Raw genomic sequence first — 25,092 nt, 5'->3', positions numbered from 1 at the left:
GTATGATGCATGTTTATTTCTAAAATACAGATTTTAGGTTTTTATTATTTCACAGAAGAAAATTTAACATATCAAATTACATGGATTTAAATGTCGTCTCAGTTATGTAACTGCATAATAAATGATTTTTTTTAATTTGTACAATTTTACTTCTGAAATTAGTGACAGCAATTAATAACTAATATTTCAACAATTAAGAAAATGTTCAGGATAAATTAATGAAGGAAGACTTACTCTTTTACTTCTAGTGGAATAGCTGTACTGTTCTTATATATTCCTGATGTGTTTAAAGATGCTTTTGCGTTCCATGTCATTAACATCAGGATGTTTATGGCAAAGGATAGAATTGTAACAGAATTGTTCCAAACCAACCTTAAGAACAAAAGTAAGCGATATACTCGTATGTCAATGAAAATTTCTGATAAAGTTTCTGACTTTTTCTAATTTTGAAAGAACTTGTTACCCAACTCATTAAAAGCTTTTGTTGTATACGTTTTCTTCATCTGAAGCAAATCACCTATAAGTACGATCTCAAATTGTTTGGCAATTTATATTTACAACAAAAAGAAATAATTTTGTTTGGTATCTTTCTGTTTAGAGAGTTGTGTGATCAATACGCTAAACAGACACACTTACCATCCCTTTGTTAGCACGACAGCTACAGGGTTGTTAAGAATCTTTCTTTGGTAAGCAATATCTTTCATGATATCTACAGACCATGCCATCAAGTCTCGAATTTTGTTGCTAGGCGATGACCTATCAACGCTCCATTTCAGCATCTCTTTCACTTCCTCTCGAAGAACCCGCTATAAAATAATGGTTTATGTGACAAAGCGTCTGAATTATTTATTTGTTACATACGTTTCATGGTGAGTTGTTTTCAATCATAATATACCTATTTTTTATATTTCGATTGTTTTGACTTAGAAAGAGAAAGTAAATCTAATCAAACAATTGAACAAACATTAATAAATAAATAACGTATCATTTTACTTGTCTTGAAACATAAAGGTTTTAAAATCCTTTTTAATGCTGTAAATTTTGTTAAAAATATCAAACTGAGAAATTTAAATATAATAGCAATAAAAACTTTAAGACAACAAAAAATGAATAAACGAGAAGAAGGAAGCACTTCCTATTAAAAATTGTTTTACAAATAAGGCAAAATAAATGAAATCTTAGCAAATATTGTAAATTTGTAAATGTAAATGAAAATTGTGTTTTCGGGAGAAATTTTGTGACTTTTATTTGATACGAACAGAAAAAGGTTTAAAAAGAGAAGAAAGAAAATGACAATGTCCATATCGCAAGTAAAAAATGACAAGAAGAACGAAATATGAGAAAAATAGAAAATACGAAGCGAATCTTTTAGTTTTCAAACCAACTAGAATTGGGTATTTAGATGCATACATGTTTATTTATAGATTAAACACATAGGTAAAGTAATAGTCAGATTATATTAAAGTAGTACATGGTGCATTATATAGAAGAAAAAGATGTACACGTTCTGATGATAAAATATTTTGAATGAGGTCAATATCAATAACATATCTTTAATACATTAAAATAACTTTTAAGTAAACTTTCAAAAGTAAAAAAAGCGTTTGAACTTGCTTTACTTAAGAAGTAGTGGTAATTTTAAGATCAATTTATGAAAGCGGCAAACAAACATACATTCTTAAATCAGACAATTTAGTGAAGATAAAAAAAATACCTCTAACAAGCCAATTCAATTCTAAAATAAATTTACACAAGCAAATTAAAAAATACAGGATCGATATGCAATTTAATGTACATATTTGGGTTGTCTCTGCTCTTCTAAGAAATAAATAAAAGTTGCAAAAAGTGAAATTATATCTTAAGTGGTTTCGGCAAATAAAAGAAACCCATTTCAAAAATATTCTCAATTAAAAGCTTCTCCTAGCAACGAAATAGGGTCTGATTATGCAATTCTACAGGTTTGTTAGCGTCACGTGTCCTTAACTATATCATAAGCACTAGTTAGGTTAATGTGTAACTTTCAAACACTTCTACGTAGGGCAATATACTATTTCTATTAATATCAACTATAGCAAAGGGTTGGGGCAACTATCAATAGACCTGTATAGCCGGATGTCCCTGTAAATTATTTGCAAAGAATCTTATTTCTCACCGGTTGTTTATAATTGATTTTACATTAAGTATGAATCCGCTGATGAATTAAAAATGATGATATTACATAGATGTCTGTCGAACTGACTTCGACATTCAAGCGGTAATAGTACTTGATGCTGATGTTTATGATAAATTTGAAATATATTTGCGATCTACACTGAAGTATTGTTATGAAAATGGTTTAAGGTTAGGCAAATATCAATTAATAAGTCAGTAAATTTAATCTGTAAACTTTGATAGTTCAAAGTTTGCTTCCATTCGTTTTAAGCAAATGCGAATATGTGTATTTCATTTTGTGGTAAGCTTACCGGATGTAATATACGATTAATAATAAAGGAATTTTATGAGCCGACAAAATGTCATCAATAAACGTGTATATAAATTACAAATCAATTCTTATAAAATATGAACTATTTTTAATTTAGGTATAGGATTTTCACTTTCTTATTTTTTTCTTTTCTGTCGATGCATTGAATATGACTTAAGTATATGTAAACGTCCAAAACACGTTGTATCAAACATTGCCATACCGTTGTCTTGACGCGGAAATTGGCCTTTTGTAATTCGTCATCTTTTACTATCTCAATGGACTGGCAATTTTTCTTGTAAAAATTGTAAGCCTTCAATTGCAACGGCGTCATCCGAACTGAAACGTAAATAAATCGAACTATGTCTATTTTGAGAAAAATAAACGGAAGTACATATTTATAGAAACATTCAAACCAATCATTTTTGGCTGAAAGTAATAGTTGAATTAGTATCACAGTAGTAGAACTATATTCATTTGGTGTATTTTTTATTCAGACATAATCTAAAGAGTTTACATAATGAACTAAATTCTTTACTCCTAAAATTCTATATTTTACGTCAAAATTGCAGAGTTGATATTGACGTTTATGACAAGAAGTTTAATGTTAGAGATCAATAATTAAGTTAAGATAGGGAACAATTAGTTTGTTAAATGTAGGCATCCATACGTGATTCTAAAAGTTGAACATCTATGTCTACCATTCTAGCAAGTATTAGATACAAACGATAGCCAACGTCTTCGTATTCTTCAGCAAACTCGTCATTGTCTTTATTCTACAAATCAAATATGAAAACTGTTGAAATCGTTTCAAACATTTCCATAAAGGAAGTTTTTTTACGATGAAATATTAGACAGTGATAAAAATCGATGCACTGTTTTCTGTATGCTTTTATCGCACTATCATAAAAAGTATAGATATGAAATTCATTTAGATGTACAAGTACTTAACCAGAAAATTTTTAACCAGACGAGTGTAATTCTTCACCATTTTTTACATCTTTTATTAAAGAAAATAGTTTAGACTTGATATTAATATAAATTACCCCAATTGATCTCAGAATTTTCTCTTTGAATAAAGCAATTTTGCTCTTTTTCTGCTGAGGCACATGACCTTCCTGTTCAATATACTTCATTTCTGCAAGTTTCTTCTTGTCTATCCCATGATGTTCAAAGCTTTCAGTCATCAATTTCACAACGGCTTTTTTATCAAGAGAATCTTTTACTTCCTATATAAAGAAAAAATACATAAAGGCTAAGACGTAAAGCTACATGTCTCAAGATGAGCCAAAACATCTCAGGAAAATCAAACTTGAGAAAACTGTATTGAATTTTTAAGAAATGTTAAAGGATTCAAGATAATAGTAATACTTTCTATGTTATGTGCTATTAATGACCGTTTTGCAGTATTTTTCACCATATTTTCAAGAGCTATTTTTTATTTATTTATTTTTTGCAATTTATTTGGGCTGTAAGTGTCGTTTGCAATGTGTTATTTATTTCCTTTGTTGACTTTACGATAATTTACTTTTAAATGCTCTTCAGAATTTTTCCTACAATCAGCCGGTATCTGGTGGCATTCTGCTTTAAAAAAAGTAATTTATAAAAAAAATGCACACAAGAAGCATATGTCTATTTCTAGAATTAAGTTCGCCAATTAAAGACATAATTTTAATTCTGATTGCAATTTATTTTTTCTTGTCTTAACCTTGCGTGATCATCAATGACTATGTTTTATTTAAAGATTTGTGGTATAAATTGTTCTATTTCCTGTTTGTATGATATCTCTTAAACAAAGAGTGTTGGTCTTAATTGCTGGGTTGAATTTCCGAAATGTGAAATGTGTTTTCTTCATATTGGTTAACAATTGTAAAGATAAAGAAAACTAAATTCGTATCAGAAACCTTTAAATACAATTGTTTTTACAGTGCCGATTCAATAAATATATAATCAAAAAATATTGCAGGAAAAAGTAAACGCCTATTCGCTAACTATTCTTTAATCAATTAATAAAATAATTTCGTTCCCATTTCACATCTTATTATGCACCAATTAATAAATCTAGAAAAGCCTGTGTTGTTGTTTTTTGGGGGTTTTTTTGTTTGTTTTTTTAAATGGAACCTTTTGACCATCAATCTGATTTTGATTTAGAGAAAGAATTATACATATTATCTAATTCTTTTCCTGTCTCGCACACAGCTGACACCTCGACTTAATAGATTCCTATACTGGATCATTTGAATCACACATAAGCATTTGGTTATACGCAAATATTGCAATAAAATACATTAAAACAAAATATATCACAACCAAGCTATTTTGTTTGCAGATTCTATCAATCAGAAGAAGTGATATGTTGTTATGAATATTAAAATTTTACCATTGCTACTTGCGTTTTACCAGCACCATTTTCCTCAACTAATGCTAGAACTAAGTTCGAGATACTCTCTCTCAGTGACAGGATCTGAATAGAAAAAAAACGTTTGATATATTAATACAAAAAAAATATGTTTACATATACTAAAGGTTTTGTTAATTTTCGTGTCTTTTTCTTTTTCATTTGTAGTGGTATCTAATTTAACTAAACATTTACAACTTTTTTTTTCATGAAATATATACATGTATTTATTTACTCTTAATATAAACTGTTATTTTTCAGAAATTACAGATCATTATTGATTCTTGTTTATATCTTATGATATACAAGTATATCTTATAACAACTAAAACTCAATAAAAATGGATACTATAAATCAAAAAATCCGGAAAAAACCTCGGAAGCACTAATCACAACAAAACAAAACAACATGAGAATTGTAGACACGGTTCTATTGAGTCTGTACATGAGAGGTAATACGATGCAACATCCCTCACAAATACCTTATCTATTGGACAATCTCCGATTTCACCAGCTCGTAAAATAAAGTTGATGTAGTCAATGATTTTGTTGTCATATATCACAATGCGATTTTCCTGGTTTCCCTTTAAAATAAAAAAAAATCCTGTTTTCTTTTCAGCAAGTATCCGATATTTTTTATGCATTAGAATACTTAAAAACGAAAACATGGTACAAGCAATGTTCAGTGAAGGCTACCTACAAACTCATTCAAACATTAAATGTCTCTTTATATGCACACAGAAAACTAAGAATGCTTACTTTTGTTTAATAAAAAATTATATTGCACTTTATATATCAATGGGAATACATTTCTTAACTTTCTTCTTTGTTATTTATACAAAAAACACATAATTTACTCGCATAAAATGCAGGGAAAATAGCTGAATGACTTTTTGGTTGCATATAACCGGCCGCCAAGTCTTAAATATTTCCGTATTGTGCCCCGTTTTTTTTGTTCGATATCCGGTGGTCTTATTTGGTTTGCGGTTTGCTTGGCTTATTTCAGTGAACATCGTTCACACCTAATAGTCTTTGTACTGATATCTATTCCAATTAATCAGATCAATTCTTGTAGCAGAAGGCATTGCTATTCATATCTCCCTTTAGCAGTTTTACAAATCTGTTTCCAAATTAATACAGTGGGGAATTTATGAGACCTAACTATATTACTGTGCTTTATCAACTTAAAATTTGATCATTAGTCCAACCATAACTGTTGAAATTACGGGATAATTTTTGTATGTATTTGTTTTTAAAAAATATTTTACACAGTAATCCAGATGTACATGCAACACTGACGCGTATAAATTATATCTATGATGGGGTTAAGCTAAAAGACATTCATCTTGTGATAACTGATAAATATAAAGCAAAACTTAATTGCACAAATGAATCAAATAAAGTTCCAAATAAAATTCAAATACTACTTACCCTCATGCTAAGTGAAATCAGTCAAACCCTTTGTAATCATGATGAAGATTTAAATAACTTAGATCTGACCATTTAATGAGGTATCAAGTTAAAAAAAAACACACGTACCTGTTTGCTACTTTCAATACAGTGCACCACATGTAGAGGAATGACCAAAAACGATATTTGTAATTGATTATAATATTAATTCAGTCTCTAATTTAAAAAACTATAAAGTATATATCAAACAGGTTTTAAATAGTTATATATTTTCCTATCCCAAAGTTTCCAGATTTGCAAAAGTACAAGTTAAGATTGTGATAATGAAGGTATTTATGCACTCAAATATTTTAAAAAGTTTTTATCTAAAGATATACCCAATGTCATTTCACTACAGTATTGATTATGGTGTAAAAATCTTGAACAAGGGATATCATCAGTTTTTATTGAGTCTGTTCGAGGGAGAGATAATGACAAGTTCAACATCTCTGATGCACCTAGCACCGGGTAAAACCGTATGAAACAATTAAGTATTGGAATTATTGATCCCTTAATCTATAGTTTCCTTTTGAGTTATATTAAACATAAAGGAAGTGTATTTATTATAATCTGAATGTTGAACAATGGACATAATGAGCGTGTGACAACTTTGATGAATGTCAAGCAAACTTGTGTTGTGAAAATAACGCATGTTTGCATCTTTGTGACTGTGAGTTCAATACTTCGACACGTGGACGGGATAGAGTGGTTGTGTCGATTTTGAATTTAATTGTGCAAATGTGAAATATATATTGTTTATCTTTGTTCTTTACATACCGCGGTAAACTCAGTCATCGTGTCAAACAGTTGGCCTACTAAGTCAATAGTGCCAGCCGTAATGTTTGAATAAATCACATTTAGAAATTGTGTCACTTCCCCTATTATGTTGAACGACTTGACATTATCTGGTTGCTCCCTAAGATAATCCTGTATTAAAATGTATGTAAATATGATTAATATTTTTTATTGTTTACTTACCATAATGCCAGTACAATGTTGTTATGCGTTTGTTCTAAGCTTAATGTTTTTATGTTTTTGATAAAAGTAATGTTTAACTTAAGTTTTAACCTAATTATCTTATCAATTAGTGGTCCATCTTTTAAACTGGACAAAAAAAAGCCTTTTTCCTTTAACAAAAATATTAACTAACTAAAACGGGAACAGTACAGGCTATGATCAGAACGTATGTGTCGGTTGATCTTAATCTGCACTAGACACTTGGGTAAATTCTGTTGAAGCTAGCAGGCTATAGGTTAGAAAAGCTTGACCAGACGAGAAAAGGTGATCAAAACATTTAAACGGCTTAACGGTTTAAATTTCCGGAAAAGACTACTTTAGATTTAATGTCGCTTATAAACCGGGCGATAAAGTTCGACCGCCACATATATTGAAAATTGTTTCGATTCCTTGCAATTAAACTTTAAGCTTAGACGACATGCCAAACAACAAGACTGACTTTAACGCCTCGAACCTCTGTAATACCTAAAACGGCATTTGAATCGCTTTTGCTCTTTGTCAAGTTAGGCTTTAGCTTATCCGATTAAAACTTACGGCGGTGAATTCAGTCATTGTATCGAACAGCTGGCATACCAGGTCGATTGATCGAGCATTAATGTTTGAATACATCACATTTAGAAAATGCGTGACTTCGCTAACAATGTTGAATGACTTCACATTATCAGGTTGATCTCGGAGGTAATCCTGCATATATACGGCAAAATTACAAACAGAACTACTATCGTCAAGTTGTAATGGTACTAATTTAGATATATTCAAATATGTATCTTTTTTAACTATTTGGTTAATAGTTAAAGGAACACCACTGAGGTCCAAATGATCATTTAAAATGTCAATTTCTTATATATATCAGCTGGGGCACTTAAAACAGAAATATATTAAAGATAGTGAAGAAATACACTCATACATAAATTAAGAATAAGTGAAACGCTTTTCAATTGTTGGTCTTTTTTTCACAATTAAAATAACTACTCTGGAAAATACGGAGTGAGCGAATGACCTGATCGTTTAGACTAAAGTTATGGTTAAATGGTCAAACCTACATCAAATGAAACATTAATTTCGAAAAATTATTTCAAGTCCCGTTGTTTTAAAAAACTTCAGTGGAGTCCATTTAATTCAAAAAGACAAAGTGACGCGTTATTTGTGACCATGTGGCTATGCCGCGAATAGTCAAAATGTCCGTGTAAAACTTTGCTATGTTTTTCTTATCTAAGACATGCTCTCTATAACAATTTTTCCCAACTGAATATATTTTAATATATTTTCTTCTGTGTGACGACCGAAAAAACATGAGAACCCATTGCTCAAGAATTGGCTTATATACTCAGTTACATCTTATATGGAAAATGTTTTTTCTACCTTCAATTATTGCAATCGGATTGATAATCTCTACTAGAACATTAACAAATGTTTCTATTTCGTAGAATTATGTTACTATTACATACGCTCGTGCGGTTGTACGTTGACGTGTTATTTACGCGAGTTTATTATTTTCGATGAAAGATGTATCTAAAAGTTCTTGTTTAAACTATGCTAACAATTAATTTCAATTTATAATATTTATACATAGAGTTTAACACTTCTTATTACTTTCGTTATTAAAATATATATGTAACATAATTGACATAAATTACTTTTTTATTCAGACAGTCATGTAAATGCACCGGTTTGTAATTAATTATCTAATCATTAATTTTGTTTAACTTATCACTATACATGTTAACATACCTGTAATGTATGATTTTGTCCATCACACATGCGGGCCATAACTTTCAGTGCCAGTTCGATATAACCAATCATTTCCTGACATCATAGCTGTTTCACCTTCCTCGTCCTCAGAGGACTTTTCTTCCTTATCCTTTTCTTTCAACTGTATGGAATATAATGATAGATAAAAAATCTGGAAGAAGGGTGATCATTTGGAAGCATTAATCACAACGAGCTTACATGAAAATTGCAGGCTCGGTTTGAGTGAGTCTGTACCTGAGGGATGATGAATAAATGGCATTTCATGTCAAATAGATCATGTATACAAGCACTGGTTTCAGGCTGACAGATGTTTCTTCATTTCAAATTTACTTTAAAAATTTTACATTTACTTTAAAATGATTACAAAAACATTGAATAAATAGGTATTTTAGAAATTGTCTAAATAGAATTAATAATTGATCTTAATAACTATATTGATAAAAGCCAAACATTGCTGAGTGTCCATAATCAGATAAGTAAATTATTTTTGAAATTAAAAATGCACTAAATTAATAAATCATATGCACGTTATAATCTCGATGATATCTAAACAAGTCATATTTTATGAAAATAATATACTTCTTCGGCGTTTTCAACATCTTCATCAGGATTTGGATCTTCAATTTCGTCAGGTATCTCCACTTTAACTTCAGCCACTTCATTGTCTTCAAATGCGTCGTTGATTAAAGCTAGATCATCTTTTGTTGTGCTTGCAACTTCTGCCCCATCTGCATGAGTCGGTTTCTTTTTACCTTTGTTGTCAGTCTTTGGAGCTTTTGTCTGTTTCTTTTTATCTTTTTCAGCTTCTTTTGCTTTATTAATCTTTTCCTTCTTGTCTTTAGACTCTCCGTTTTTGTGCCCATTCTTTGGAGCATGTCGCTTTGGTTTCTTAGCAAAAGTAAAATTTATTGAAAATGTAGTTTCTTTTTATTTAAGAAAGACATAAAAAAATGACATATATAACACATTTTAATTTGCAATAAAAAATAATATACACTGTATTTATATTGTAAAACATATTTAACATATATGAACTAAAATTGTTTATGTCATCCATGTAAAAACTTAAAATTGATTTGATTGATCAGCTTTAAAGTTAAAGATTTATTGTAAAACAATATCAGAATTTTAATGATACGTACCCATCCGTTCAACCTCTGTAGCCGCAACGCAGTTTCATACGCTTGAATTTGCTGAAATATTATATTGCATAAGACATTTTCCCTTAACCTTCTGATTTTGTGAAATGGATTGTCCAAACATTTAACTTGAAGCAGTCCATTCAATGTTTATGAGAATTCAGTATCAAAATACAAAAGTTGAGTTAATAACAATTAAAGAACATATTCGTATTACATGGAAGTGCAATCTGGCCAGGTTCTGTCCTAGTGGTTCAATCAGGTCAAGAGTTAATTTGAATTTTATTTTGCCGGTACTAATTATATTCTTTATAAAGAAAAAATTGTACATGTATTTTATACAGAATCGCTAGTCAATCAATGACAAAAGGCGCATACAAAAATGTTAAAATGATACATTTCCAATGTGTATATGTTATATCCTTGAAATTACAGGATTTTTAGAAGCTTTAATCATAAAAGTAAGACATTTATTTAACATATCTAACTGGGAGTCATGGAAATGATTCACAGTAAGCAATATGATGACAGAACACAGTCCAATAATTTTCTTTCTTTAATAGCTTATATATATATGCAGCAGAAAAGTTTAGAACATATAAAAATTAAAACTTCAAGAACGCCTTACCGGCAAAATTGATAATGTTTCAGACTCAGTTTAATTGAGCCTATTGGCGGTGGGTAGTAATAATGCAAGCTACCGTCAACGCTCCGTAGCACGGACTTCAACATATTATTATAAACTTACAGATTAAATTTCAGGAGTTCGTTGAAAAAGAAATCAAAGAATCTAATCCTTAACGAGTACGAGCATTGTAAATTAAAATTTATACAATTAAAATCTGTGACTTCATTACAAACTGACGAAGTTCCCAGTTTGAAATATAAAAAAGGTAATCAACTTGCCTGTAGGGCCTTAACTGACACCGATGTTTTATCACCTCTTGACGTAACGTTTTTGGTAGAGCTTTTCTTTTTCTGCACATCCATTTGTGCCTGAAGAGACCGCCTGAAAAACGATTTTCACGTCGGTCTTAAACTATTGATATTGTCTTATATGAAATTAAACACAGGAAAAGAAACAACATTCATATAATATGCTATCTACTGATCGCATTATAATAATGATATTATTATTGTATGTATTGTTTAAGAAACATTTAGCTGAATCTTTGAATTTACAAGTGAATGATTGTAAAATCAACAGGCCTTTGCTTACTTTAAAATGATATAATGTACATTTCTTTCATTGCCAAGTAAAGCTGAATTGACTATATACATATATTTCAAAATATTGACTGATTTAATATTAATTGACCTACAGTTGATATTGGAAAATGTTTAACCTAAAATATAAGACTGCCCCATTGTTTTAACGAATTTAACGTTACAGGTAAATCCAATAGATATTTACAGAAATTCACTCGGGCTATGCGAGTTTTTCATCATTTATGTGGAGAAAACTATAAAATTAAAATGAATTATGGCAACGTGTAAACTTAGTTTGACTTTTCTCCTGTTCACTCATTATATACCTCTGTATTGGCATAATGCCACCTTATGCTAATGAATGTGAATAAGTAAATTGTGCCTTGGTGTTAATATTGTCATAGAAAAAAAAGTTTCCTTACTTTTCCTTAATAGTATTGGTTGAACATGACATTCTATCACGTATGGCCATGAAAAATACTTCTTCCTTTGTTGACAGGAAATAGTTCATCATTGACTCCTGTATAAATGTGAAAGAAACATATTGTAAGTAATGTTTGCACGTTTGCATATCATTTCACTATCTAAACATGTACAGTAAAACCTATGTTAAAGATCATCTCTAAGTCTGTCTCAGTCTCAGGTGTGTAAATCAACCTGTAAATAAAGGCCACTCATTGACTTATTGAATAAAGCAATCTGTAAATAAATGTGTTTATACTATACTCGGTTTCTCCTTCCGAGAGTCATTGCTTATATAAAAAATGAATAATGTTACATTATTAATTAAGGAAGCATCACATATCATGAATACTTCAACACTAAAATAAATACCGTAACAGAATGCTTTTTCAGTCAAATGTATATATATGTTGAATGTATTGCAAAGGTACTTGTATGTCAATGTTTTCTTGTCCTCTTTCTTCACTACAAAACTTTCAACGTTTTAAAGCTTCTTGTGAAAAATTGAGACATGTATATTTTTTTTAAAAATACTTCTGTCAACATATGAAGTAATTTTCTTTTTTTCCCTCAAGTAAAGAAAATTTTCTCTAATTTAGTTCGTAATAAAGTTTTTTGACATGTGATTGTGTATAAATGGTTATCTGCAACATAACCCTTAATCATTATACTATGAACTCTGACAAAATTAAAGCATTCACGATCACACACCAGCAGTACACATGTGCTACGCTACATGACATTGCCTTCTAGTGAAAACCACTACACATACCTGGACCGTTCTGTTGGCGTTTAACAATAAAGCACAGAGAAAGCCAAGAGTTTCTTTCGCTACTTGTTCATTTCGTGTGGCCAGATGTGGTAATATTTTCATCATGGCATCTTTGGAGTCATAAAACTTTTGAATATTCCCAATTCCTCGTAGTATCCTGATAAAAATACAAATGTATACAATGTACAAGCTAGCTTAGATAGAAAGCTATTTTTGTATTGCTTTCTTTAACACTAAAATACCCTCGGTATTCATTCTTTGCATATATCTCAATAAATATTTTGACTTAACATATCGATAAATTTGTACTCTGAATTTTAAACAAAGTTATCATAACATTAATATGTTAATTATTTTAACTTTATGCAAGTGATATTAAACTCAACTTAAATATCTGAGAAAAAATTCTTTTTGCCATGATAGAAAATGAGTATTATTGATATCTTTGTCTCAAATAAAAATGTAAATCAGAATGCTCTGCTACAAATGATCAAACTAATTTTGTTTTGTATTTTTAATTTGAAAATATCTTTTAAATATCTAAATTAGTTGTACAGTTGTTTAGGCAGTAGCGGATAGCTAAGGAGATCGGCGCTGCTTATGTTTTTAATAATAATATTCAGAAAATCAAATTGATGCCATTCAGTAGTCAAACTACTTCCCTTTTTAAAATAAAATATTTTTAGCAGTATGTTTGACATTACATGTAGTACTCTTTGTTTATGTTCGGCATATAGTTCAGGTAGTAGCGGATAGCTTTGGGGAGTATGGGATAGGTAGGTGAAGGTCAATGAGGGCGACTCAAAACGTCCTAAATTTAGTATTTACTAAGTACATGTCACAGAAACATGTTTTGGGGTTACTGGAATGAAAAATGTTACATTTGATAGTAATCTTTCAAATTTTTCTACAAGTAGATAAATTTATAAATAAATATCTGGTCAACAACTTATGATACAACTGTGACATGTAATAGTTTGAACATAGCTATAGTTTACCATAGTTATTTCTTTAAAAAATCTAAAATTATATCAACCATAGTAAATAGCTTTATTTATTTAAAAATTATTTATTTATTTTGTAACATCACAGTATACAAGCAATGATAACCGTATAATATGTTGCAATTTAACAAATAAAAACAATATTTCCTAAGATCTGTATAGATGAATTAAAAAGTAAACTATATATTTTGAATACATAAATTACAAAAATTTGGCAATAAACTTGAGCTGAGCATGTGTATTAAGTATGAAAAATGAAACAACAAAGTTCAATGAAAAAGAGGTCTGTTTTACATTAAAGCCATTATTAATCTTATAATCTAGTTGAAAGAAGGGCTAATAATGATGGTATATTCAAAGTATCAATACAACTGAGTTTAAATTATAAAAAGATAGAATAAATAATAATTAATATTATACCATTAAAACTGGGATATTTTTTTTGTTAAAGTCTATTTTTAATCCACTTTTGACGGCGTTTTGACACATAAAAAATTTTTGAGACCACCCCCAAATGTAAAATCCGTTACTGACAGAAGCACTTGCTATTCATTTTCAATAATTTTTAGTGTCAGTAGGAGTTATATCTGTAAAAGCTTTTGCAAATTTATAAACAAATGATTTTTACACCAAATCATGTCAATATTTCATTACTTAATTTGGTGTTGATCAATAGTTTTTTGTTTATTTCTTTTGGAAGCGCTTATAAACAGTCTGACGGTGACAACATCCGGTTACCTCGTTCTGATTTATGTAAGAAAAACTCGCTGTGCAATTTGAAATAAATAAAACAAAATTAGCCACGGATGGCAAATATATCACTCTTTTTGATGGTATAATTGTATTATTTTGAAAAAGGCATATTTGATGGAAAGGAGCATTGTAACTGCCATTTTATCCGCTATACCCTAAAATCCGCTACTGCCTAAACAACTGTAATAAATTTTGACAGATGACCAAATAAACCCACGTATTTCTTAAATTACAATAATTAGCTCTTTTTATCAGTCATATTTATACCGAAAAAGACGTTGTTTTCCTTTATATATCAAACATCTTCATAAAGCTATAGATCGTACAAAGATAACACCCTCTGTTTTGTTTACACCTGAAGTCACTTTAATATTTTAATCCGCATGTTCCGTTTAATATTTCTGTACAATTTGCAAAGTTTATATTCAGAGCATGACATATGCATTATATTAAATTTAATTAAGTTAAGAATAGTGTTTTGTTTCAATTTAATAGTAAGTACTTTGCAACTTTTGGTTCCGCTGTTCTTGTTGGCCAGTCATCAGGCAGTCTTCGTTCTTCATTATGCACCATGGCCCTCAATATTTGTAAACATTTAATGTTCAGTTCGTCCATTTCCTGTCTTGCCTGTTCTGTTAATCTAGTGAATCCCGATGATATTCTGTTATGAAAAATATCAACGTCAATTACACGTACATGTTAATGCACGTTCGTCTTTGAAATATAGAGAATACCATGCTAGTGTCTGATATTATAAAATTTATCAGGCAAGGCTAAGAAAAAAATGAAGGGCGAGGCTCTACCGAGCTCTTCATTTTTTTCGTGCCGAGCCTGATAAATTTTATAATATTAGGCACTTGTTTGGTATTCTATTTGTCATGTTTTCAATTTCAAATGATGTTTTTTAATTGAAGCAAAACCCTATCCAGAACCTCTCGTGTTCAGACGGCGCGCAATAATATGTGAAATGTCAAATAAAAAAGAAATAGTCCCGAATGTTTTAGTTAATTGTAAGTGACGCGTTCATATTCAAAATTTCTATTCGATTGATAGTTTATCAGTTAAATATTTCCAATCCAGTGTCAGGAAAAAATAGTCCATTCTTTTTATTTCATTTCTCAAATTTCGCATATTTTTGATATTTTGGTTTCATGTCGCCATCTTGAATGTACCGACGTATGGATTATGAACGTTGAACGAGCGTAATCGATAGATGAAAATTGGACATAATGTCTGGGTTAAATGGATTTATCAATTCACAAAATAAGATTACGTGTTTTTATTCAATATCAAGCGTTTCATGAGACATATCAGTGTGACATTAATAAACAGGATATAAGAAAACACAAAGTAAACAAGATTTGAAAATGTAGTTGAACAGTGTTGAACAGCTGATTTCACGGAAAATGGAAATTTTAAGTTTACCAGTTCATCGTCAAGTGTTTATATCTTTTAAAGGGAATTTACCGACTTGAATAAACATTCAGGTTGTTGACATGCAATACTGCGCCATAAAATATGGAATTTAAGCTGTTGCTGGATAAAGCAATCTGCTGTGATGAGTGGGTGGGGTAACTGATTTGGCCAAGATTAATTTGGCCATGTGACTCCGTTGAAACTGCAGTATGAGATATGGAAATGGACTCTAATGACTTATTTGTAACAGTGCCAGTTTGATCTGTAAAAGGCGATGGAGAATCTGACTAAAAAAATTATTTCTTTTAATTTATTAAAAAGTGTGAAGCAATACAACAAAATAAAAATAAAACAGTAACAATTTTTTTTTGTGTTTTTAAAATGTTTTATTTTCATCGTATCAAAATATGTAGTATTTGTAGTATCCGATGTAAACAGTAGACCGGAAATGACCCGAAAAAAGTAGTTCCGTCAAGGTCAAAATATGTATTGATGAGGTATCTGATAAAGCTTGGGGTGATTGATAAAGCTAAGTTTATTAGTCATGCACTTTATCAACAGAAATCAATGTAATGACATGATAAAATGCACATTTTGTGTGGAAGACAAATTACCATTTAGTTTAAGTTTTGCTACTTGTATGACAAATTATTTCATATTCAACACTGTTTTCGTTCTGCATGTGATAAATATCTAACATGCTCCAAATCCATGTTTAAAGCATCATTCAACACAGGTTTGCATTATTTCAGAGGAAAAACTGAATTCATTTCTAGGGTATATATTGTCCTTAATAATCGGATAGGAAATCAATGTTCAGCTACAAATTTATATTTATTACTGCAGGTCTGATTACTTTAGGATATGAATATGATATAGAATTGTATTCATTAACTATTAGATTATTTCAAAATTTGTGTAAATGAATAAAATGTATGAAAACACAATTGAATAAAACTTACTTAAACACCCCATGTAATATATGCATTTTGATTGAATCTTTATAAAACGCTATTCCCTTAATTTCTGAGATTTATTTTACATGTACATTCAATTATACGAGGTTGTATTTTATGTAAACACATTTACATACTTGAGTTGTTCTATAAGTTTTGCCGTCCACTCATACTTTTTGGCCGTTTTCTTTTCGTTATGGTTAACGAAACATTTCACTAAACTTTGGAACTCTTCACCGAGCGGTAATTCTTCATCACCACCTAACACTGTATACTCTGAATAAATACAACATTAATTTAGTACCTTGCAAGTTATAGACTGGTAGACATAACCGAATATTCGATCATAACATCGTTTATTCCTGAATTCGATATCACATCACAAAACTAAATCTAAAATTGTATCTCATGACATTTTAATAGCAAAAGGAAGAGAATGGCATTGAAACGAAACAGTGCAAAGAAAAATATATGTTTTTTTATGTTTTATTTAGAAAATTGGAATGTAGGATAAATATTTTAATTTCGGGTTAACATACTTACTAAACCACAGAAGACACTGTGATGTTACTCCGCTTGAAGTGAGTGGTTCTATTATTTCGATATGTCAATGTGTTTTCTTAACAATTTGGGTTGAAATCAAAATTTTGTACTACTGTCTATATTTTATGACAAGAACTTGTATGGCAGTTAACGAAAACAAAATTGCTTAAGGTAGGGCTTGATTATATATATATAATTTTACCTACCTCGGTCAAGGTTATAGCCAAGCTGTGCAGCAACAGTATTGTGGCCGGCAAACACTATAGAACAATTCTTAGTAAACGATCGAAATTTGGCATTAATCTCCACTTCATCCGAGTAGTATTCGATGTTGCCCTGATTAGATAAAAATGAATAAATTACAACAACGGACACAATGCACTTGATCAAATGTTTCAGTCCGGTGACAAAGGTAAAACAAGTTATCACAATAAAAGCAAGATATTCTTTTGTATACGCGTACAAATATTAAATTTGGGATACTTTCAAAAATATATTAAGCATTGTATCATACACATTAGAATTTTAGCTATTCCAGTCAAAAATATTTGTATTGATATTGAAAAACAGTTTTGTTTTTAAATTATAATGATAAAAAACAAACATGTACCTTTCTGATAGCACTCGATGTGTCTTCAGCTTCTATGCCAGACGCCCATCGTCCTAAGATTGTTTCTATGTTCTGTAAATTATCATGTACACAATAAGACATGTTAAATATCAAAAATGACATCGTATCAAATATTTTTCACTAAAAACAAGTATGTGTCAGACAGAACTTATTGAAGAGTAAGTAAGAATGATTAATTTATTTATACTAAGAGATCGAATTTGAATTAGATAGGGAAAACGGTATGCCTAAAGAACGCACAAAACGGCTAATTGAAAAAAGCTTTATGATTGTAATTTTTAGCTCGTTCATTGACGTTATTGGTCAATGCATGTTACCATGCATGCCCACAATCACAGACTTAAGCGCTATTCAACATTAAATGTTATACATGACTATGTTAGTATACATCCACATTAGGATATTCCCACAAAGAAACCACATTATACTTGATAGTTTCTGCACTGAACCTAAAATACTCATATCTTAATTGGTTTTACAGTCATTTTCGGAAAGAAAATAGTAAGTAGTATTATATTAAAACTTACAGAATTGGGCATGTTTGATATTGGTACAAGAACTGTAATTGCTTCACTGATATTCTTCATGTGCAGTGGTTTGTGGATAAGTGGTCCAAGAATCTCTCCAAATAGCTGTAAAGTAATGAATACAAAACTCTTACTCGAGTATAAATTCAATGACTATACAACCGTTACGGTCATTTGTAACGCTTTGTACGCAACTATTATTTAAGACAAATTTATGCTTATAGAAAAACTGAAAAATTACACGTTTTTTCAAATCATTTGACCATCCAAATTATTCAGTTATATTATAAACCACGCGATATTGCTTTCTATTCTTATTTACATTTTAAAACATTTTGGCGAACTTTTCGCGGTTAAGAATTAAAAGTGATGGGTTTCTTATTTTTAACAAATAAAAGTGTGCTAGTTGAATAACAAAAATCTGTGAATCTAAAACAATGTTGTCAGTGATTTAAACAGAATTTAAAGAGATTTTTTCACACATACCACGACGGCTTTAGCTATATGGTCAGTCTCGTCAAGTTCATTAGGATGGGAATGTCTTTCAGGATAATAGAAATACTGATAAAATGATGTAAGGAATGGTAACACCCCTTCAAGAAAGTACAGCATTGTTCCGAACGAACTGGACTCGAAGTCTGGTGCTGCCGCTTGTCCGCTGAGTATTTAAAATAAAAAAACGAATTGAGCCGCGTCACGACAAAACCAACATAATGGGTTTGCGACCAGCAAGGATCCAGACCAACCTGCGCATACGCGCAGTCTGACAGGATCAATGCTGTTCGCTTACAAACCCTATTACAAGTAGAGAACTGATAGAGAACAGGATCCAACCCTATTACAAGTAGAGAAACTGATAGCGAACAGCATGGACGCTGATTAGACTGTGCGGATGCGCAGGCTGGTCTGGATCCATGCTGGTCGCAAACCCACTATGTTGGTTTTGTCGTGGCTCGGCTCAATGTAAGCTTATACCATGTTATGAAATATTTAGAATGAAATTTATAAAAGACTTTTGTGATTCCAGTTTATGTAATTATCTTATTTAATGTTTAAATGACATTACTATAAAATGCACAAACTGTAATTTGTAATGTATCTATATAAAGATAGGATAAAGTCAACTAGTCAAGAATAACTTATTATTTTTCTTACTGATGAAGTGATGCAATTTTTACTGTCACTGTTAAATTAGTGTTAAATGCATTTCTACTGTAAGCCGATGCTGGGGGGAGGGTACAAACGGTAGCTTGCAATTACCACTACCGTCCGTGAATAGGCTCAAATAAAGTCTGCAATATTTTCAATTTTGTCATTTAGGGCGTTCTTTAGGATTTTTCTCCAGTTTGACTGATTATAAACTTTAATGTCTAGGCTGAGAGCAGAAAGTTATAAATACAATTACATGTAGTTTAAATTATAAGTAGCCTTGCTTTGTTGATAAAGTAAATATATTCCTCACCTTTTCTCTGGTGCACAGTTAATATATATGGCCATCTTGTCCGGATCTGCTTTTATGCTGTCTGTAAGTTTGTTCATCTCAAGGGAGACAATCGATATATAATGCCATATTTCTCTGTATAAAATTATAACTAACATAAAATTGAAAACATATTTATATAGCAATTCTATAATTATGTAGCATAATTAAGGTCATACATTTATACATGTAATAATTTATGAACTGTTGCAGATCAATCACACGTTAATATTTAACTTTTCTGCTCTTCGAAATGTTGTACTGTTAACATTACGATACAAATGCTAAATACAAACCGTTAAAAAGAAAACATACAATAACTCTAAACGACTGTAGACAATTATCTTACTCAAAATGCGACAGCTCACTCGCCCCAGTGTCCATTTTTGTGTCTCCAGTCTTCATGTATACATGGTGCAAACATTTCAAAAATGGCTTCTTGAAGACATTATCCACCTTGTCACTATTCAAGACCATAAGTAGGTCATCGATAGGTAGAATAGTCTGACATAGGGATTCTATGAACATGTTTTCTCCCTGAAACACATCTTCATATATTAAAATGAAGGTCAGAATAATTCCTAAATATTCACAATATTACAAAATAGATAAATACAGAATCCCTAAAGAAAGCCAACAAGATATAAATACGTACAAAATATTTGCATATACATTAATGTCATACTTTGTACCATATTTTTCTATTCCGGCAAAATTTACCTTTATGCTAATTTTCATAATATATATTATTTGCAAGGTAAAATGATATATGAATAAATTTACCTCAGCACATGCGGCTAACAAGTCCAGTAAACTAATGTAGTACCGTAACCTGGCGATCTCACCTGGGTCTGTTAGTATATTTATCCTAGAATGTAATTATATACAGGCAATACATAAAAAATGCTCAAAGTTGATATACATCTACAGCTTTAATAATGTGATATCATCTTTTAATTGCTTATTCCTTTTTATTCTGAAATAATACTTTGTCCAATTAATTTATTTCGTCTTCCTAAAAATATTGAATTTAAAGATAAAAGAAAGCCTCATTTAATAGGTCACATAAATTCTATTTTATATAGTTACATGTATTTCTATTTTTTCCTTTAGTATACAGCTAAACATAGGTTAAAAACAGGTTCATCTCTTCATGTCAGTTGTAAAGGGACTGATATACAGTCAACTTCTAATGTCAAATATCTAGGTGCAACACTTGATCAGTCTCTCTCCGGTGAAGCAATGGCAAGTTCTATTATTAACAAGCAATTATCATAGTATTGCAAGCAATCCATAAGTCCCCTACCGGTTAGAACCCCATCAACATTCTGAAGGGCCATTCACTAATGTTTCAATTTTTCTCTATTTTAAGTACATTTGTTGGAAAAGTTCTTTAAAAGTGATCACAGGAAACAGTTTTTATGAACAGACAGACTGAAGGACACTCTAAATTTAATATTTGAAACATCCCTGTTACCAAAATAAAACATTTTAAAAGCAAAATTCTTAAACAGGAGATAACTCTTGAATTAAAGATGCAATTTCATAAAAGTTTTCAGCTCTTTTTGACTAATCACAAATATTGTTATATTTGCCATGTTTTAAGCCTATTTGTTGCCAAGGCAACTGATATTTTTTCAAAATAGGAAGAACAGATAAGACATGCATAATCTCAAGACTGCCATCTACCCATATGTCAAGTTTCATAAAAATATTTCCAGTACTTTTTGAGTTATCACTGGATTCAGTTTATGTGTAAAATTTGCCATATTTTCAGTCTATGTGTTGCCATAGCACCCAGAATTTTCAACATAGGAAGAAAAGAAAAAGACGTGCATAATCTCTAGACTGCCATCTACCCATATGTCAAGTTTCATAAAAATATTTCCAGTACTTTTTGCTTTATCACTGGATCCAGTTTATGTGTAAAATTTGCCATATTTTCAGCCTATTTGTTGCCATAGCAACCAGAATTTTCAACATATGAAGAAAAGAAAAAGATGTGCATAATCTCAAGACTGCCATCTACGCATATGTCAAGTTTCATAAAAAATATTTCCAGTACTTTTTGCTTTATCTCTGGATCCAGTTTATGTGTAAAATTTGCCATATTTTCAGCCTATTTGTTGCCATAGCAACCAGAATTTTCAACATAGGAAGAAAAGAAAAAGACGTGCATAATCTCCATACTGCCATCTATCCATATACCAAGTTTCATAAAAATATTTTCAGTACTTTTCAAGTTATCGCGGGATCCAGTTTTGTGGACGGACGGACTGACGGACTGACAGACGGACGGACGGACAGACGGACGGAGGGTAAACCTAAAGTCCCCTCCGGTAAACCGGTAGGGGACTAAAAAGGCCAATGTAAGGTTAAAGTTTCTGTATAGAAAACGTGATTATCTCACATTTCACACTAAAAAACTTTTGGTTATGGCCCTCATCCAATGTCATTTTGATTATGCATGTTGTTTCTGGTTTCCTGGGGTTACTAAATACTGGAAGGATAAACTCCAAGTCACACTAAATAAATTAATAAGGTTTGTTCTAAATCTTGATTATAGGTCACATATTGATAATGAACACTTTAAAATTTTAAATTGGCTACCTGTCCAGAAAAGAGTTGATCAAATCATCCTATGTAATGTTTTTAAAATAAAACATGGACTTGCCCCTGAATATATGGGAGAAAACTTTATTCCATTAGATTCTGTTCAAACTTACAGGACCAGGTCAAGTTAAAGTGGTTGTTATATGCTACCTAAGGTCAAAGGTTTCAGATCAAAGTCTTTTGCTTACAATGGATGTGTATTGTTGAATAAACTACCCTCTTCTATTAGGATGAAATCAAAATTGTACAATTTTAAATTATCTGTTAAAAAACATTTACTTAATGGGTAATTATCTCTTTTAAGGGTGCCTATCCTCTAGTCTTAATATTTATTATTTTTATTAATTTATTTTAATTTGAAAATTTTATGTATACTATTGTCTTTCTTTAATTTAAAACTGAGATAAGTCATTTTCATGCCTCTCTTTGTCAAAACCACCAGTATCTAAGGACCACAATGGAAATAAGAGATTAAGTTCTCTTTCTTGTGTTATCCTTGGTATGATGTTTTTGATATGGTGCATTTCTTTACATTGATATTTGTTTTTATTGTTTTATCATGTATTGGATATGTTCTACCATGTTATTTACTGAATACTGAAATAAATCTGTCTATCTATCTATCTATAAAGATATGTTTACATAGTTTTTCTGTTTTACCAAGTTATATTCTTCTTCTTGTCATATTTCCCAGCGCTATTGAATATAGCGAAAAATTGTTTTTTCAAAAACCTTCTGTCATCAAAATATTTATTTATACCTTTCTTCCCTTGACATATCAAGAACAAAAGCCACCCTTCGATAGCTCTGCATAATGTACTTCATGACGTAAGCCTGGTTCCTTTTCAGGGTAAGATTGAGACCTGACACTTTGACGACCATACCAAGTAGATCAAGAAATTCTGGAGCTTTTTCCTGAAGTTCTGCTATTCGAGTGACAATTTTCTGTATTTGTTTCTGTGAAATCTTTAAGCAGGTAAACTGGTTTCCATTGAATACCTAATTAAAACAAAAATATTTGATTTCATATAAACGTCTGACTGTTTGTAATCACTATATAATATTTCATTCGTAATATATTTATCAAATATATCACCATATAAGAAAAATAATCGAAACATTATTCAGAATTTATTTAATTGATTGATTCTTTTCATGGTAAAATCTTTATAATTTAAGAATCATGGCAAAATAATAATGCACGCGAATATAAATATTATTACACAATGTTTAATATAGACAGTGAATCATATAAACTGTAAGAACTTGATTCATAATCAAGCTTGATAAATATGTTGAAACTTAACCTCTTTCAGTGCGATTGCCAGGTCTGATTCTACAACTTTGACGTTTAACATGATGTCCAGTCGTTCCATTATCTTGTACTGGACACTGAAATTCTCCCTCGCTAACAGCTTTAGCAAGTAGAAAGATTTCTTGAATATATCCGCCATACCACTATATACACTCTATTAATAAAGAAATACATAACAAATATGATGTTAAATGTATGAACGATGTCACTGTGTTTACTTGTACTTTGGTTATAATATGATTTTCGGCCTTTTAAATATATTAAGCATTTCAATTTTCCAATAACTGTATTTATAACTTTGGCTATAATATGTTTTACATTATTTCTGACACCAGCATTTCAATTATCCAATAATTTGTAAAGAGCAAACACAATACTTATCCTTCTCCCATTTCTAACTATCTTTAGACTTTTAGCAACCCAGAAAATTAAGAAATAAACTAGGAATAGAAAACGTTAACAAATAAAATACTTACCATCAGTTTCGGATCAATATCTTGCTCAAGTATTGTAAACAGAACGTCGAGGACACCTTGTATAATAAAAAATAAAAAATTTCAATTAAAATATGGTATTTACTTTTTCTCATTTTTTTTCTATTTCCTATTTTAACAAACGTGTTACAAATATATAGAAAATAACATAACACAACATAATAAGTACAAATGTATGTAGTGTGATAAATACAATGTAAACATGGTATAAGATCTGATTGTCTATATTTTACATCATAAACGGGGTAATTTTTTTATCTTACTAAAAATTTAAAATAAACGAAATCAAAACAAAAATAAAGGTGATACCATTGCTTATCAGAATATTCTGGTTCATTGGGTGTGGCTCATCAGGTGTCATTGGTAGATGACAAAACCTGAAACATTAAAAGTGAGAGTGTATTTCACAACAAACAGTCAAATTATTCAAATCTATTTGAACTATACCGCAAAGTTTATCTTACTGTGACAGATTTAACAAAAATATTACTTACAAATTGTATGTAAAATAATATGGCTTACTCTGCAAGATCATCGAGTATGCTGCCCATCATTTTTATTTGGAGGTCATCTAATTTGGCATTTGAAAGTCTCCTCAAGACTGGCATATTCTTCAACACCTCTCTGTGCACACGTGCAGAATCCTGTGTCAGCAATATCTAGAACAAAAAATTATTCATTGTATACACGACAAAATGTTTT

At 30.4% G+C, this 25,092-nt stretch overlaps 1 protein-coding gene across 1 annotated transcript in view; it reads right to left on the bottom strand.

Moving 5' to 3' along the window:
• The window catches only part of LOC132713749 (inositol 1,4,5-trisphosphate receptor type 2-like), a 50,290-nt gene that overhangs the window by 8,009 nt on the left and 17,189 nt on the right, over window positions 1–25,092 (bottom strand). Inside the window, exons 31-58 of the mRNA XM_060696429.1 lie at window positions 24,913–25,049; window positions 24,700–24,767; window positions 24,373–24,428; window positions 23,889–24,050; window positions 23,342–23,580; window positions 20,752–20,836; window positions 20,318–20,505; window positions 19,951–20,064; window positions 18,975–19,146; window positions 18,489–18,593; window positions 17,941–18,012; window positions 17,537–17,666; window positions 16,925–17,063; window positions 14,918–15,076; window positions 12,659–12,815; window positions 11,847–11,944; window positions 11,122–11,224; window positions 10,219–10,269; window positions 9,656–9,964; window positions 9,056–9,130; window positions 7,085–7,234; window positions 5,341–5,442; window positions 4,842–4,925; window positions 3,508–3,690; window positions 3,132–3,237; window positions 2,685–2,800; window positions 637–806; window positions 235–372 (exon numbers count right to left, since the gene is read on the bottom strand). Of these exons, the coding sequence (XP_060552412.1) occupies window positions 235–372; window positions 637–806; window positions 2,685–2,800; window positions 3,132–3,237; window positions 3,508–3,690; window positions 4,842–4,925; window positions 5,341–5,442; window positions 7,085–7,234; window positions 9,056–9,130; window positions 9,656–9,964; window positions 10,219–10,269; window positions 11,122–11,224; window positions 11,847–11,944; window positions 12,659–12,815; window positions 14,918–15,076; window positions 16,925–17,063; window positions 17,537–17,666; window positions 17,941–18,012; window positions 18,489–18,593; window positions 18,975–19,146; window positions 19,951–20,064; window positions 20,318–20,505; window positions 20,752–20,836; window positions 23,342–23,580; window positions 23,889–24,050; window positions 24,373–24,428; window positions 24,700–24,767; window positions 24,913–25,049 (3,668 nt within the window). The remainder of the gene's footprint in view (window positions 1–234; window positions 373–636; window positions 807–2,684; window positions 2,801–3,131; window positions 3,238–3,507; window positions 3,691–4,841; window positions 4,926–5,340; window positions 5,443–7,084; window positions 7,235–9,055; window positions 9,131–9,655; window positions 9,965–10,218; window positions 10,270–11,121; window positions 11,225–11,846; window positions 11,945–12,658; window positions 12,816–14,917; window positions 15,077–16,924; window positions 17,064–17,536; window positions 17,667–17,940; window positions 18,013–18,488; window positions 18,594–18,974; window positions 19,147–19,950; window positions 20,065–20,317; window positions 20,506–20,751; window positions 20,837–23,341; window positions 23,581–23,888; window positions 24,051–24,372; window positions 24,429–24,699; window positions 24,768–24,912; window positions 25,050–25,092) is intronic.

This window comes from Ruditapes philippinarum, unplaced genomic scaffold (assembly GCF_026571515.1).
Source record: "Ruditapes philippinarum isolate M1 unplaced genomic scaffold, ASM2657151v2 ctg272_1_1_1_1, whole genome shotgun sequence".
Lineage (NCBI taxonomy): Eukaryota > Metazoa > Mollusca > Bivalvia > Venerida > Veneridae > Ruditapes > Ruditapes philippinarum.
Note: the sequence above shows the minus strand (reverse complement) of the source record. Positions and strands in the feature narration are given on the sequence as shown.